Source organism: Nerophis ophidion, linkage group LG04 (genome assembly GCF_033978795.1).
Source record: "Nerophis ophidion isolate RoL-2023_Sa linkage group LG04, RoL_Noph_v1.0, whole genome shotgun sequence".
Classification (NCBI taxonomy): Eukaryota; Metazoa; Chordata; class Actinopteri; order Syngnathiformes; family Syngnathidae; genus Nerophis; species Nerophis ophidion.
Window position 1 is genome coordinate 75,556,387 of NC_084614.1, and position 15,224 is coordinate 75,571,610.

At 43.6% G+C, this 15,224-nt stretch overlaps 1 protein-coding gene across 1 annotated transcript in view; it reads right to left on the reverse strand.

Moving 5' to 3' along the window:
• Positions 1 to 1,048: 1,048 nt before the first annotated feature.
• The window catches only part of kctd7 (potassium channel tetramerization domain containing 7), a 22,599-nt gene continuing 8,423 nt past the window's right edge, over positions 1,049 to 15,224 (reverse strand). The window contains exons 2-4 of the mRNA XM_061899075.1: positions 13,438 to 13,607; positions 8,693 to 8,871; positions 1,049 to 1,742 (exon numbers count right to left, since the gene is read on the reverse strand). Coding sequence (XP_061755059.1) covers positions 1,366 to 1,742; positions 8,693 to 8,871; positions 13,438 to 13,607 — 726 coding nt within the window. The 3' untranslated portion in view covers positions 1,049 to 1,365. The remainder of the gene's footprint in view (positions 1,743 to 8,692; positions 8,872 to 13,437; positions 13,608 to 15,224) is intronic.

Below are 15,224 nucleotides of genomic sequence, written 5' to 3' on the forward strand. Positions count from 1 at the left end.
CTGTAAAATCATCAAAAGGTTCAGAGAATCTGGAGAAATCACTGCAAATAAAAGATGATATTACGGACCTTTGATCCCTCAGGCGGTACTGCATCAAAAACAGACATCAGTGTGCAAAGGATATCACCACATGGGCTCAGGAACACTTCATAAAACCACTGTCAATAACTACAGTTGGTTGTTACATCTGTAAGTGCAAGTTAAAACTCTACTATGCAAAGCAAAACCCATTTATCAACAACACCCAGAAACACCGCCGGCTTTGCTGGGCCCGAGCTCATCTAAGATGGACTGATGCAAAGTGGAAAAGTGTTCCGTGGTCTGACGAGTCCACATTTCAAATTATATTTGGAAACTGTGGACGTTGTGTCCTCTGGAACAAAGACGAAAATAACCATTCGGATTGTTATAGGCGCAAAGTTCAAAAGCCAGCATCTGTGATGGTATGGGGGTGTATTAGTACCCAAGGCATGGGTAACTTACACATCTGGGAAGGCACCATTAATGCTGAAAGGTTCATACAGGTTTTGGAACAACATATGTTGTCATCCAAGCAACGTTATCATGGACGCCCCTGCTTATTTCAGCAAGACAATGCCAAGCCACGTGTTACAACAGCGTGATTTCGTAGTAAAAGAATACAGGTTTTTTCCTGGCCCGCCTGCAGTCCAGACCTGTCTCCCGAAAATGTGTGGCGCATTATGAAGCGTAAAATATGACAGCGGAGACCCCGGACTGTTGAACGACTGAAGCTCTACATAAAACAAGAATGGGAAAGAATTCTACTTTCAAAGCTTCAACAATTAGTTTCCTCAGTTCCCAAATTTTTATTGAGTGTTGTTAAAAGAAAAGGTGATGTAACACAGTGGTGAACATGCCCTTTCCCAACTACGTTGGCATGTGTTGCAGCCATAAAATTCTAAGTTAATTATTGTTTGCAAAAAAAAAATAAAGTTTATGAGTTTGAACATCAAATATCTTGTCTTTGTAGCATATTCAACTGAATATGGGCTGAAAAGGATTTGCAAATCATTGTATTCCGTTTATATTTACATCTAACACAATTTCCCAACTCATATGGAAACGGGTTTTGTACATACATACATGTATATATATACACTTACATATGTATAAATAGATATATACATACATAGATTTATAAATATATAAATTATATGAGTGTGTGTTGTGCTGACTAGCCATCAGTTCAGCGTGTAACCCCGCCTCTTGTCCTCAGAATCAGCTGGGATAGGCTCCAGCAGCAGTGTATTGTGGACAACAGAGGTAAAAAAGGCTGTGCTGGAATGAGAAGAAAATCAGGTGAAAGTTGGAGATAGGCAACTTTGAAAGTGTAACACTGCGGCGTCACCACCAGGTGATCTTGAACTCGTAGATGGGTCTCTTGCAGTAGTAGTGGTTGATGAGGTGCTTGTCGCACACGCCGATGCACTGCTGCTCGGCGGCGATGCCGCGCTCGGCCAGGTCGCCCACGATGCAGTGCAGCAGGTCGTAGACGTCGGCCACCGCCTCCCAGGGCCCGAAGGACACGTCCACTTCGCAGTGGTGCTCGAAGAGCTTGGCCTCGCCGTCCGGGCGCTCGAAGCGCAGCGAGTTGAAGAGCGGCCGCTCGTACGGCGTGATGGGCATCTCCTCCTTGTAGACGCACACCTTCAGCTTGGCGAAGCGCGCTTTCTTCTGCATGGCCCTCAGCTTGGCGATCTCCACGATGCGCTCCAGATTGTCTGAGAGAAGAAACAACTGATTTATTTAGGACCCTCTTCTGTTATTCATGACTTTAACATTCAATATTAAAGGCCTACTGAAATGAGATTTTCTTATTCAAACGGGGATAGCAGGTCTGTTCTATGTGTCATACTTGATCATTTCGAGATGTTGCCATATTTTTGCTGAAAGGATTTAGTAGAGAACATCGACAATAAAGTTTGCAACTTTTGGTGCTGATAAAAAAGCCTTGCCTTTACAGGAAGTAGCAGACGATGACGTCACAAGGGTGAGGGCTCCTCACGTCCTCACATTGTTTTTAATGGGAGCCTCCAACAGCAAGAGCTATTCGGACCGAGAAAACGACAATTTCCCCATTATTTTGAGCGAGGATGAAAGATTCGTGGATGAGGATATTGATAGCGAAGGACTAGAAAAAAATAATCAATCAATCAATCAATGTTTACTTATATAGCCCTAAATCACCAGTGTCTCAAAGGGCTGCACAAATCACTACGACATCCTCGGTAGGCCCACATAAGGGCAAGGAAAAACTCACACCCAGTGGGACGTCGGTGACAATGATGACTATGAGAACCTTGGAGAGGAGGAAAGCAATGGATGTCGAGCGGGTCTAACATGATACTGTGAAAGTTCAATCCATAATGGATCCAACACGGTCGCGAGTCCAGTCCAAAGCGGATCCAACACAGCAGCGAGAGTCCCGTTCACAGCGGAGCCAGCAGGAAACCATCCCAAGCGGAGGCGGATCTGCAGCGCAGAGATGTCCCCGGCCGATACACAGGCAAGCAGTACATGGCCACTGGATCGGACCGGACCCCCTCCACAAGGGAGAGTGGGACATAGGAGAAAAAGAAAAGAAACGGCAGATCAACTGGTCTAAAAAGGGAGTCTATTTAAAGGCTAGAGTATCCAAATGAGTTTTAAGGTAAGACTTAAATGCTTCTACTGAGGTGGCATCTCGAACTGTTACCGGGAGGGCATTCCAGAGTACTGGAGCCCGAAATGAAAACGCTCTATAGCCCGCAGACTTTTTTTGGGCTTTGGGAATCACTAATAAGCCGGAGTCCTTTGAACGCAGATTCCTTGCCGGGACATACGGTACAATACAATCGGCAAGATAGGATGGAGCTAGACCGTGTAGTATTTTATACGTAAGTAGTAAAACCTTAAAGTCACATCTTAAGTGCACAGGAAGCCAGTGCAGGTGAGCCAGTACAGGCGTAATGTGATCAAACTTTCTTGTTCTTGTCAAAAGTCTAGCAGCCGCATTTTGTACCAACTGTAATCTTTTAATGCTAGACATGGGGAGACCCGAAAATAACACGTTACAGTAGTCGAGGCGAGACGTAACAAACGCATGGATAATGATCTCAGCGTCTTTAGTGGACAAAATGGAGCGAATTTTAGCGATATTACGGAGATGAAAGAAGGCCGTTTTAGTAACGCTTTTAATGTGTGACTCAAAGGAGAGAGTGAAAAGCAACGGCTCCGGAAGTGTGAGCGCTTCAGATGTAATTAGACACATTTACTGGGATAATTCTGGAAGATCCCTTATCTGCTTATTGTTTTAATAGTGACATACCTCAAGGTCAGATGGCTGCGGTGAACACGTAGTGTCTTAGAGAAAACCAGAGGAGCCAAGCTCACAGATGCCTTTTAAACAGCTACTGCAGGAGGACGAATAATCCAATGATGTCTCCGGTAAGATATACATCACAATTATCCCATCCAAAAACATGCTGGTTGACGTAGAGCAGGGGTGTCAAACTCAAATACAGAGTGGGCCAAAATTTTAAACTGAACAAAGCCGCGGGGCAAGGTTGAACAAATTAACCGTTTAATAGGGACCCAAACAAGTTTTGCATTGAATATTGAACAAGCAAGGCTTATATAACTTTATAGTGACATGCAAAATCGAGTTTCAAATAATACTAATAATTTAAAAATAGCAACGGCATATCAAATCAAATTTCAATAGAAATTGAATGCCTCTTTTCTATTTGCAGCCTTCTCAGGTAAATATCAAAATAAACTTTTCCCACAGGCTAATAATACATTTTTATATTGTAGCGTCCAGGAAGAGGTAGTGCTGCAAGGGGTTCTGTGTATTTGTTCTGTTGTGTTTATGTTGTGTTACAGTGCGGATGTTCTCCCGAATTTTGGTTGTCATTCTCGTTTAGTGTTGGTTCACAGTGTGGCGCCTATCTGTAACAGTGTTAAAGTTGTTTATACGGCCACCCTCAGTGTGACCTGTATGGCTGTTGACCAAGCTTGCATTGCATTAGTATAAGTATTAGCGGTGAATGCGCTGTTACAGCGACACCGCGGCTGTATAATACCGGTGGGCCAGCTCTAATGTTAATTTGATATTAACTCAAGGGCCAAATGAAAATACACGGCGAGCCAAATTTGGCCCGCGGGCCAGAGTTTGACACCCATGACGTACGTAGAGAAACATGTTCGCTTGACCGTTCTGTGTTAAAAACAAAGAAACACCGGCTGTGTCTCGGTGCTAAAAGACAGCTGCAATCCACCGCTTTCCACCAACAGCATTCTTCTTTGACGTCTCCATTATTAATTGAACAAATTCCAAAAGATTCAGCAACACAGATTTCCAAATTACTGTGTAATTATGCTACGAAAAGAGACGACTTTTAGCCGTAACTGGCTAATATTTCCTGACAGTCCGTGACGTCACGCGTCATCATTCCGCGACGTTCTCAACAAGAAACTCCGCGGGAAACTTTTAATTGCAATTAAGTCAACTAAACCGGCCGTATTGGCATGTGTTGCAATGTTAATATTCCATCATTGATATATAAACTATCAGACTGCGTGGTCGGTAGTAGTGGCTTTCAGTAGGTCTTTACAGTTACATAACCGTATTTTCTCGAAACTTCTTGTCAGATGACAAAACTGCGTAAGAGTTTAAGGCAGGGGTGTCCAATGTGCGGCTCGGTGGCCATTTATGGCCGTCAGCTTGTTTTCAATTGGCCCGCAACACATTTTGAGGACAAAATAAAAACAACCTAGATGCCATTTTGAGAGAGATTGCGTGTGAATATCGGAATGTGCAAGCCGCTGAAATGCATAAGCGGAGCCTAAATGCGAACGCATGCTAACAGAATGCTTTAGTTTGCTAGAACTGGCATGTTCAAACACTGATGACATCTATTAAACAAGACAAGCAAAGAATTAAAGACCTACTGAAAGCCACTACTACCCACCACACAGTCTGATAGTTTATATATCAATGATGAAATATTAACATTGCAACACATGCCAATACGGCCGCTTTAGTTTACTAAATTACAATTTGAAATTTCCCGCGGAGTTTCCTGTTGAAAACGTCGCGGAATGATGACACGTGTTTGTGACATTTTTGGTTGGAGGGGATATTTTAGCCCAGCACCACTTACGGCTAAAATTCGTCTCTTTTCATCGCATAATTACACAGCATTTTGGACTTCTGTGTTGCTGAATCTTTTGCAATTTGTTCAATTAATAATGGAGACTATAAAGAAGAATGCTGTTGGTGGAAAGCGGTGGATTGCAGCTGCCTTTAGCAACCAAAACACAGCCGGTGTTTCTTTGTTTGTTGTGAAGCTTTAGCGAACATGTTTTTCTACCACATGTCAACCAGCAAGTTTTTGGATGAGAAAATTGTGATATTAAGTCGTCTCTTACCGGAGACTTGTGCGGAGTTAGCGTCCTCCTCCTGCTGCTGTCAAAAAGGCAGCTGTGATCTTGGCTCCTCCATTGGCTTCTCTCAGAGACACTGGCGTTCACCGCAGCCCTCCGACTTTCAGGTATGACTTTATAATCTCACTAAAACAATATTAACACAATAAGTAGATAAGGGATTTTCCAGAATTATCCTAGTAAATGTGTCTAATAACATCTGAATCGCTCCCACTGCCGTTGCCGGGAGCCGTCGCCTTTTTTTCCCCTAGTGGTTCACTCTAACTTTCCTCATCCACGAATCATTCATCCTCGCTGAAATGAATGGGGTAATCGTAGCTTTCTCTGTCCGAATCGCTCTTGCTGCTGGTGGCTATGATTATAAACAATGTGAGGATGTGAGGAGCCCTACAACCCGTGACGTCACGCGCACATCGTCTGCTACTTCCGGTACAGGTAATGCTTTTTTATTAGCGAACAAAAGTTGCGAACTTTATCGTCGATGTTCTCTACTAAATCCTTTCAGCAAAAATATGGCAATATCGCGAAATGATCAAGTATGACACATAGAATGGACCTGCTATCCCCGTTTAAATAAGACAATCTCATTTCAGTAGGCCTTTAAAGAGACATAATTCAATTTGGCTCAATTTGAGGAGAAACGTAGACATTTGTACCCTTGTACAGTGTCATCACGCTCTGCCAAAAGATTGCACGCCTCCTCCTTTTATTTGGACCTTCATATGCTTCTCGCCGGGAACTCATTTAAACACAAAGTTTTTGTGATAACTTAGATAAGATTATTCTAACATAACACTAACATTAACAGGTTATCAGTTAACATTTGTCAACTACCAAGTCCTGCCTCTGAGGTGTTCTGCTGCAAAATTGCCCCAAAAAAACAAACAGTTAGCATGTGTCAAGTGCCAAGTTATACGAGTCCAAGGTGTTTGGCTGCAATATCGGCTAAAAAGAGTTAGCATGCTAATATTGGTTTGCTAGAATGCTATTGATAGCATGCTATCAGTTAACATGTGTCAAGTACCAAGTTCTGCCTCTGAGGTGTTTTGCTGCAAAATTGCCCAAAAAAAAAAAAAACAGTTAGTCAAGTACCAAACTGTAAGAGTCTGGGGCATTAGGCAGCAAAATTGGCTAAAAAAAGTTAGCATGCTAATGTTAGTATTGCTACCTGAAGTTGAGCCAATCAGTGGCCATGATACTGATTGTTTTGGTCTTGTCTATTGGCCAATATTACTGCCCAAAAAAAAAGTTAACATGTGTCAAGTACCAAGTTATAAGAATCTGGGGCGTTCGGCAGCTCAATTGGCAAAACATTTTTACATGCTAATGTTAGTATTGCTGCCTGAAGTTGAGTCAATCAGTGGCCATGATACTGATGGTTTTGGTCTTGTCTATTGGCCAATATTACTGCCAAAAAAAAAACAGTTAGCATGTGTCAAGTACCAAACTATAAGAGTCTGGGGCGTTCGGCAGCTAAATTGGCAAAAAAATTTTTAGCATGCTAATGTTAGTATTGCTGCCTGAAGTTGAGCCAATCAGTAGCCATGATACTGATGGTTTTGGTCTTGTCTATTGGCCAATATTACTGCCAAAAAAAAAACAGTTAGCATGTGTCAAGTACCAAACTATAAGAGTCTGGGGCGTTCGGCAGCTAAATTGGCTAAAAAAGTTTTAGCATGCTAATGTTAGTATTGCTGCCTGAAGTTGAGCCAATCAGTAGCCATGATACTGATTGTTTTGGTCTTGTCTATTGGCCAATATTACTGCAAAAAAGGAAAAAACATTTAGCATGTGTCAAGTACCAAACTATAAGAGTCTGAGGCGTTCTGCAGCAAGAATGGCTAAAAAGAGTTAGCATGCTAATGTTAGTATTGCTGCCTGAAGTTGAGCCAATCAGTGGCCATGATACTGATTGTTTTGGTCAAGTCTATTGGCCAATATTACTGCCAAAAAGAAAAAAAACAGTTAGCATGTGTCAAGTACCAAACTATAAGAGTCTGAGGCGTTCGGCAGCAAAAATGGCTAAAAAGAGTTAGCATGCTAATGTTAGTATTGCTGCCTGAAGTTGAGCCAATCAGTGGCCATGATACTGATTAATTTGGTCTCGTCTAGTGACCAGTAGTACTGATAGTTAAGCATGTGTTGATTGACATGATTGGTTTTAACGTCATTAATATACCAAATTTATCTAAGTGGCCACCGCATCCTTCAATTTATTTTTTTTTAACGTGGCTTCTGCTAGAAAAGTTTGGACACCCTTGGCTTTATGTGTGGATGACATACTCGCAACCCTCCCGGATTAACCGGACGACTTACGAAATTCAGCGCATCTCCCGAATTTCAGGCGGAGCTGGAGGGGGGTGGCCTGAGTGACGTGTATAAAGAGCGTGTCTGCCCAATGACGTTATAACTGTAGAATGATCGAGGGCGAGTTTTTGGTTTCTTATGTGGGTTTATTATTAGGCAGTTTCATTAACGTCCTCCCAGTGCAGTAAAACAACACACAACAACAGCAGTCTGTTTTCGTCTACCGTAAATCAGTTCGTCTGCCAAACAGCAATGTAGTGACACTCTTAAAACAGGACAATACTGCAATCTACTGTACATGCATATGGTTAGTAAAACAATGATGGAAAATTCAACCCTTAACTCAACACTGAGTAGATGAGTGTTATGTGTGCGTAAATGTGTAAATAAATGAATGCTGAAATTCAAGTATTTTATTTATTTATATATATATATACATATATATATATAGATAGCTAGAATTCACTGAAGGTCAAGTATTTCTTATATATATGAAATACTTAACTTGGTGAATCTAGCGGTAAATATACTCCTTCCCTCTTAACCACGGACCGCCCCCCGAAATCGGAGGTCTCAAGGTTGGCAAGTATGGTGGATGATCAAAATGTCTTGGGAAAAAAAGAGCCTACAGGAAGTGTGCCTTGCGGATGACATCATCACATTTGGGGACGGCGTGGCACGGTTGGGAGAGTGGCCGTGCCAGCGGCCGTGCCAGCAACCTGGGGGTTCCTGGTTCGATCCCCAGCTTCTACCAACCTAGTCACGCCCATTGTGTCCTTGAGCAAGACACTTCACCCTTGCTCCTGATGGGTCCTGGTTAGGGCCTTGCATGGCAGCTCCCGCCATCAGTGTGTGAATGGGTGAATGTGGAAGTAGTGTCAAAACGCTTTGAGTACCTTGAAGGTAGAAAAGTGCTATACGAGTATAACCCATTTACCTTTGTAGTAGGGCAGCAGGTCGAGGAAGGCCTGCCGCACCTTCTCCCCTGTGAGCGGCTGAGCGTCCTCCAAGTGGTCCAGCAGGGGTCCGATGGAGTAGTACTGCGCCTCCCTGTGCACCGCCCTCACTCGCTCCCTGCGAGGCAGCTCGCCCTCACGGAGGAAGTTCAGGATGTCCCTTTCATAGCAGACAGACACCACAGAATAAGGAGGAGCTTCGTATTTGTGCAATTTTGACAGCAGATGCTTTAGTTCCGTTGCCAACTAGGACCTCAGTGTCGCGATACTGCCGCACACAAGAAGGCGCAGTTATGATGAATAAAATCAAAATGGATAACTATCGAGTCAAACAGCAGCTGTGGTTGACACCCCGGAATACAGTACCCCTTACTTAAATACACACATTATATACACACATATACATATATATACATATATATATATAAACACACACATACATACACATATATATATATATATATACATACACATATACATATATATATATATATACATACACATATATAGAATAGAATAGAATAGAATAGAGTTTTATTGTCATTATTGCAATGAACAGGTTCAAAGAACAACGAAATTGGAGCAGCTCCTCCTAAGGTGCATATACAATATGGTAGTATAAATAGTAAAAAAAAAAAAGATAGAGATGACAGATGTATCTATGTATATGTATATGTATCCACACAGATGCATATCTGCATGCATATGAATACATATACACACATACATAAAACATTATTGCACATTGTAGTCCGAAAAAATTGAAAAAAACATTTAAACATTACACATGAGGACATGATGGACATATTGTGCTCACTCAGTGCCTGTTTAGTGCTACTATGGCTCTTGGGTAAAAGCTATTTTTTAGTCTATTGGTGCTCGCTTTTAGCACCCTGTAGCGTCTGCCTGAGGGTAGCAGTTCCAGGTGGCTGTGCCCGGGGTGGAATGGGTCTTTCAGGATGCTCTGTGCTTTCCTGAGACAGCGGGAGCTGTACAGGTCAGCTAGGGGGGGGGAGGGGGCATCCGATTAACTTCTGGGCGGTCTTTATGACTCTCTGGAGCGCCGTTCTCTCTGCGGCCGTGCAGCTGCTGAACCACACGCAGATGCAGTAGGTCAGGATGCTCTCAATGGAGCACCAGCAGTTCCTGTGAGAGGTGGTTGTTCCTGAGTATTCTCAGGAATTGCAGTCTCTGGTGTGCCTTCTTGATGGTAGCCGTGGTGTTGGTGCTCCAGGATAGGTCGTCGGCCAGGTGGACTCCAGGGAGCAGAAGTCGGAGACCTCTCCACACAGTCCACCACTGATGATCAGGGGGAAGGATGTCCGTTTTTTTCCTCCTGAAGTCTATGACCAGTTCCTTGGTCTTGGAGGTGTTCAGGGCCAGGTTGTTGACTTTGCACCAATCCGACAGCTTCTCCACCTCATCCCGATATGCAGCCTCGTCTCCTCCGAGATGAGCCCCACTACAGTGGTGTCATCCGCAAATTTGATGATGGAGTTGCTAGAGTGGGCAGGTGTGCAGTCGTATGTGTAGATGGAGTAGAGAAGGGGCTCAGCACGCAGCCTTGGTGGAGAGCCGGTACTGAGGTGCAGGCTTGATGACATGTGGCGACCCAACTGCACCCTCTGGGGGCGGTTGGATAAGAAGTCCTTAATCCACATGCAGATGGAGTTCGAGAGACCAGGTCTGACAGTTTGGACACCAGTCTATCAGGAATAATGGTGTTAAATTGCCCGAACTATAATCCACAAAAAGCAGCCGCACGTAGCTCCCCCCGTCTCCAGGTGACCCAGGGAGGAGTGTAGGGCTGTGGACCTGTTGGCTCTGTAGGCAAACTGGTGTGGGTCTAGCTCTGAGTGAGGACTGAGGTGATATGGGTCCGTACCAGCTTCTCGAAGCACTTCATAAGCTATAGGTGTAAGTGCAACTGGACGGTAGTCATTCAGACATCTGACAGAGTTCTTCTTCGGCACCGGGATTATTGTGGAGGTCTTCAGGCATGATGGGATGACGGCCTGGGAGAGGGACTGGGGTGAAGATCTTCGTAAATACTCCGGCCAGCTGGTCTGCACAGTCTCTTAGTACTGTCCCGGGACTCCATCTGGGCCCGTAGCCTTCCTCGGGTTCACTGCCTTCAGCGTGCGTCTCACCTCATGCTCCTCCAGTATAAGGGTTGCAAGCTGCTGTGGGTGTTGGGTGGGAGTGGTTGTGACCGCTGCAGGTGTTTTTCTCTCAATCGGGCGAAGAAGCTGTTTAACTCCCCCGCTCGAGAGGCGTCGCCGTCAGCCGAAGGGTTACTGGGTCTGAAGTTGGTCATGTCTTTAATTCCTTTCATACCTCCTTGGTGTTGCTGCTCTGCAGGTGGGCTTCCATTTTCCTCCTGTGTTCGGCTTTTGCCTCTCTGATGCCTCTCTTCAGATTGGCTCTTGGCAGCACTGTAGAGTGCCAGGTCCTGCGCTTTGAAGGCGCTGTCTCTCTCTTTGAGTAAGCCCTGGACTGTTTTTGTCATCCAGGGCTTCCTGTTGGGGTAGACTCGGATGCGCTTGTCCACTGTGACAGTGTCTATGCAGTGTTTGATGTACCCAGGACTGCTTCTGTGTACTGCTCCAAGTCTGGGTTTTCAAAAACTGACCAGTCTGTTGTATCAAAGCAGTCCTGCAGCTGTTCCATGGCTCCCTCCGGCCATGTTTTGACCGTTTGATTGTGATAGGAGCACTTTTTCTTATGGTGTGTAAGCTGCAAAAGGAGCAGGGATATGTGGTCAGACTTGCCTAATTGGGGAAGTTGTTTGGCTCTATATCCTTTTTTTTATGTTGGAATAGACTTTGTCCAGTGTGTTAGCTCCCCTCGTAGCACACTTCACATGCTGGTGAAGTTTGGGGAGCACTTTTTTCAGGTCGACATGATTAAAGTCCCCCGCTATGATGTGGATGCCGTCGGGATATTTGTTCTGTTGTGCACTGATTGTATCGTGCAACAGAGCTAGCGCCGTGCTAGCGTTAGCATCGGGAGCTATATACACGTTTGTGATCAGGACAGCAGAGTGCTCCCTGGCTAGATGGAAGGGTCGGCATTTAACTGTAAAATATTCCAGATCTTGGGAACAGTGGCTGTTAACTACCTTTGAATCAGAAGTCCACTTGTTGTTTAGGTAGGTTAGCAGTCCACCCCCACGCCGCTTGCCGGAAGACTCTGCGTTTCTGTCCTGTCTGTGTGCTGTGTGACCGGTTAGCTCCATGCTAGCGTCAGGGATTGAGGACGTTAGCCAGGTTTCCGTAAACAATAGGGCACAGCTATCCATCACGGTGTTTTGTGCTACATACATACATATATATATACATATATATATATATATATACATACATATATATATACATATATATATATATATATATATACATACATATATATATATATATATATATATATATATATATACATATATATATATATATATATATATATATATATATACATACATATATATATACATATATATATATATACATATATATATATATATATATATATATATACATATATATATACATATATACATATATATATATATACATATATATATATATACATATATATATATATATACATATATATATACATATATACATATATACATATATACATATATATATATATATATATATATATATATATATATATATATATATATATATATATATACACACATATATATATACACATACACATATATATATATATATATATATATATACATATATATATATAGACACTCACACACGTCTCCATCCACCCATTTTCTACCGCTTATTGCCTTTTGGGGTGGCGGGGGACGCTGGTGCCTATCTCAGTTACAATCGGGCGGAAGGCGGGGTACACCTTGGACAAGTCGCCACTTCATCGCAGAGCCAACACAGATAGACAGACAACATTAGCACTCACGTACACATACTAGGGCCAATTTAGTGTTGCCAATCAACCTATCCCCAGGTGCATTTCTTTGGAGGTGGGAGGGAGCCCGAGTACCCGGAAGGAACCCACGCATTCACGGGGAGAACAAGCAAACTCCACACAGAAAGATCCCGAGCCCGGGATTGAACCCAGGACTACTTAGGATCTTCATATTGTGAGGCAGAAGCACTAACCCGTTCCACCATGCTGCCCACATATACATATACGCACAAATACATACACACATTGTATCTATCTATATATATATACACACACACATATATATATGTATATACATACTGTACATACATATGTATATATACTTATACATACATAAACATTCATACACACATATATATATATATATATATATATATATATATATATGTATACAGTATGTATGCATACATATATATGCATATATGTATGCACACACACACACACACACACACACGCACAAGCACAGAAAACATTGAAATGCTCTACTCTTGCAAGGGTCTCAGCAAAGCTCTGCTGGCCTGTAATGAGGTTCAATGTCCCAGTAGATGGGACTGAAACAGCGTCTGTGGCCGTTATTTCCAATTGGCACCTTCTTGTCAGACAGTTTCCGCTGACTTTCCACAACCCCATAACGGCGGGGAACACTGTGAGGTCACTCTGCGATTGACTTACTATGTCAGCCGCTGCACACCGGGCGGCAACATACACAAATTCCACATTGTACAAGTGGAATGATACATATATGGCAGCCACACTAACACAGAGGACTATTTACCCAAAGTATGCGCCGTCCCGATCGATGAAGAAGCGCCCCTCGGCGTCACGCGGGATATGATGGCGCCCGCTGAACATGGCGGCCAGCATGGTGTCGTCGTAGCGGCGCAGCGTGGACAGGCGGGTGGTGAAGTAGGTGCCGCCCACGTTCAGAGAGATTACCTCTGGGAACTGATCATTGCAATGGAGAGAAGTCAAACACTAATACACGTGTGTTAGTGACATGGCAGCATGGTGGTCAGGGGTTAGCACGTCTGCCTCACAGTCTGGAGATCACATATTACACTTGCTTACGCACAATCACCTGGCGTTATGTCCTTATGGCAAAGTAGAGATTCGGTGGCTCACGCCAACTTAATACTTCACGTACGCACATTTCTACAGGCTTTGCATACTTTGGCGACACCTTGATGTGGTCGTTCCAACTTTGCTGACATTCACTTTTTCGATGTCTATTATTTTATGTAGGCAATCACTTTGCCGCCTATCGCTGGACCCCGACTTGAACAAGTTGAAAAACTTATTCGGGTGTTAATATTTAGTGGTCAATTGTACGGAATATGTACTGTACTGTGCAATCTACTAATAAAAGTTTCAATCAATCAATCAATGCTTTAAAACATGGCTAGCTCGCGAGCGGCTAACGTCCAGCCACAGTCAGCAGTGTTTTAGCTCTGTCTAAATCACTAATTCTCACCTCCATGGCGACGAATATTGTACGGTTCTTACAAATATCATCCCTGCAGGACGAGGAATAGCTAAACATGCTTGACTACACACTAGAGATGCGCGGATAGGCAATTATATCATCCGCAACCGCGTCACCTAAGTCGTCATCCACCCGCCGTCCACCCGAAACGACATTTTATCAGAAACGCATCCGCCCGCTGAAATACATCAGAGGTTGGCCACCTTTACCACTCACAGAGCTGTCTAAACCCGTTTCACAGAGTAACGAAGACAATTGGAGCCGCTAAAGTTCTCGCGATTATCCAATTGACGTTCATTCTGATGACAATAGTATGGCCGTGCTGTGAAGCCATTGCCTTTGACACCTTCAACAACATGTACACACCGATTGTTAGTCCGGCAACATGTTGTGCGTGCAGCTTCCGCAATCACACACAAGATTGAAAGGCATACTGGGTGATACAGGTTACACTGATGGTTGTGATATAAACAACTTTAACACTTACTAATATGCGCCACGCTGTGAAGCCACACCAAACAAGATTGACAAACACATTTCGGGAGAACGTCCTCACAGTAACACAACAAACGCAACACAACAAATACCCAGAATCCTTTGTATCCGTGACACACCGGAATATATTTTACACCCCCGAGCCCCAAACCCCGCCCACCTTACCGACGCATGGGGTGGAGAGGGTGCGTTGGGGGGTTGCGGGGTATGCTGCTAGCGGGGTGTATAAAATAGTCAGGAATTGTCATGGATACAAAGGGTTCTGGGTATTTTTTGTGTTGCGTTTATGTTGTGTTACTGGGAGGATGTCCTCCCGAAATGTGTTTGTCAATCTTGTTTGGTGTGGCTTCACAGCGTGGCGCATATTATTAAGAGTGTTAAAATTGTTTATATCACAACCATTAGTGTACTCTGTGTCACCCAGTATACCTTGCAGTCGTGTGCGTGTTACTGCGGAAGCCACACACAACATGTTGCTGGACTGACAAGCAGGTCGTACATGCTGTAGAGGGCGACAAAATCAATGACTTCATAGCACGCCCTAATACTTATTAACTGGGTGACTGCCGGTAGTCATTCTAGAG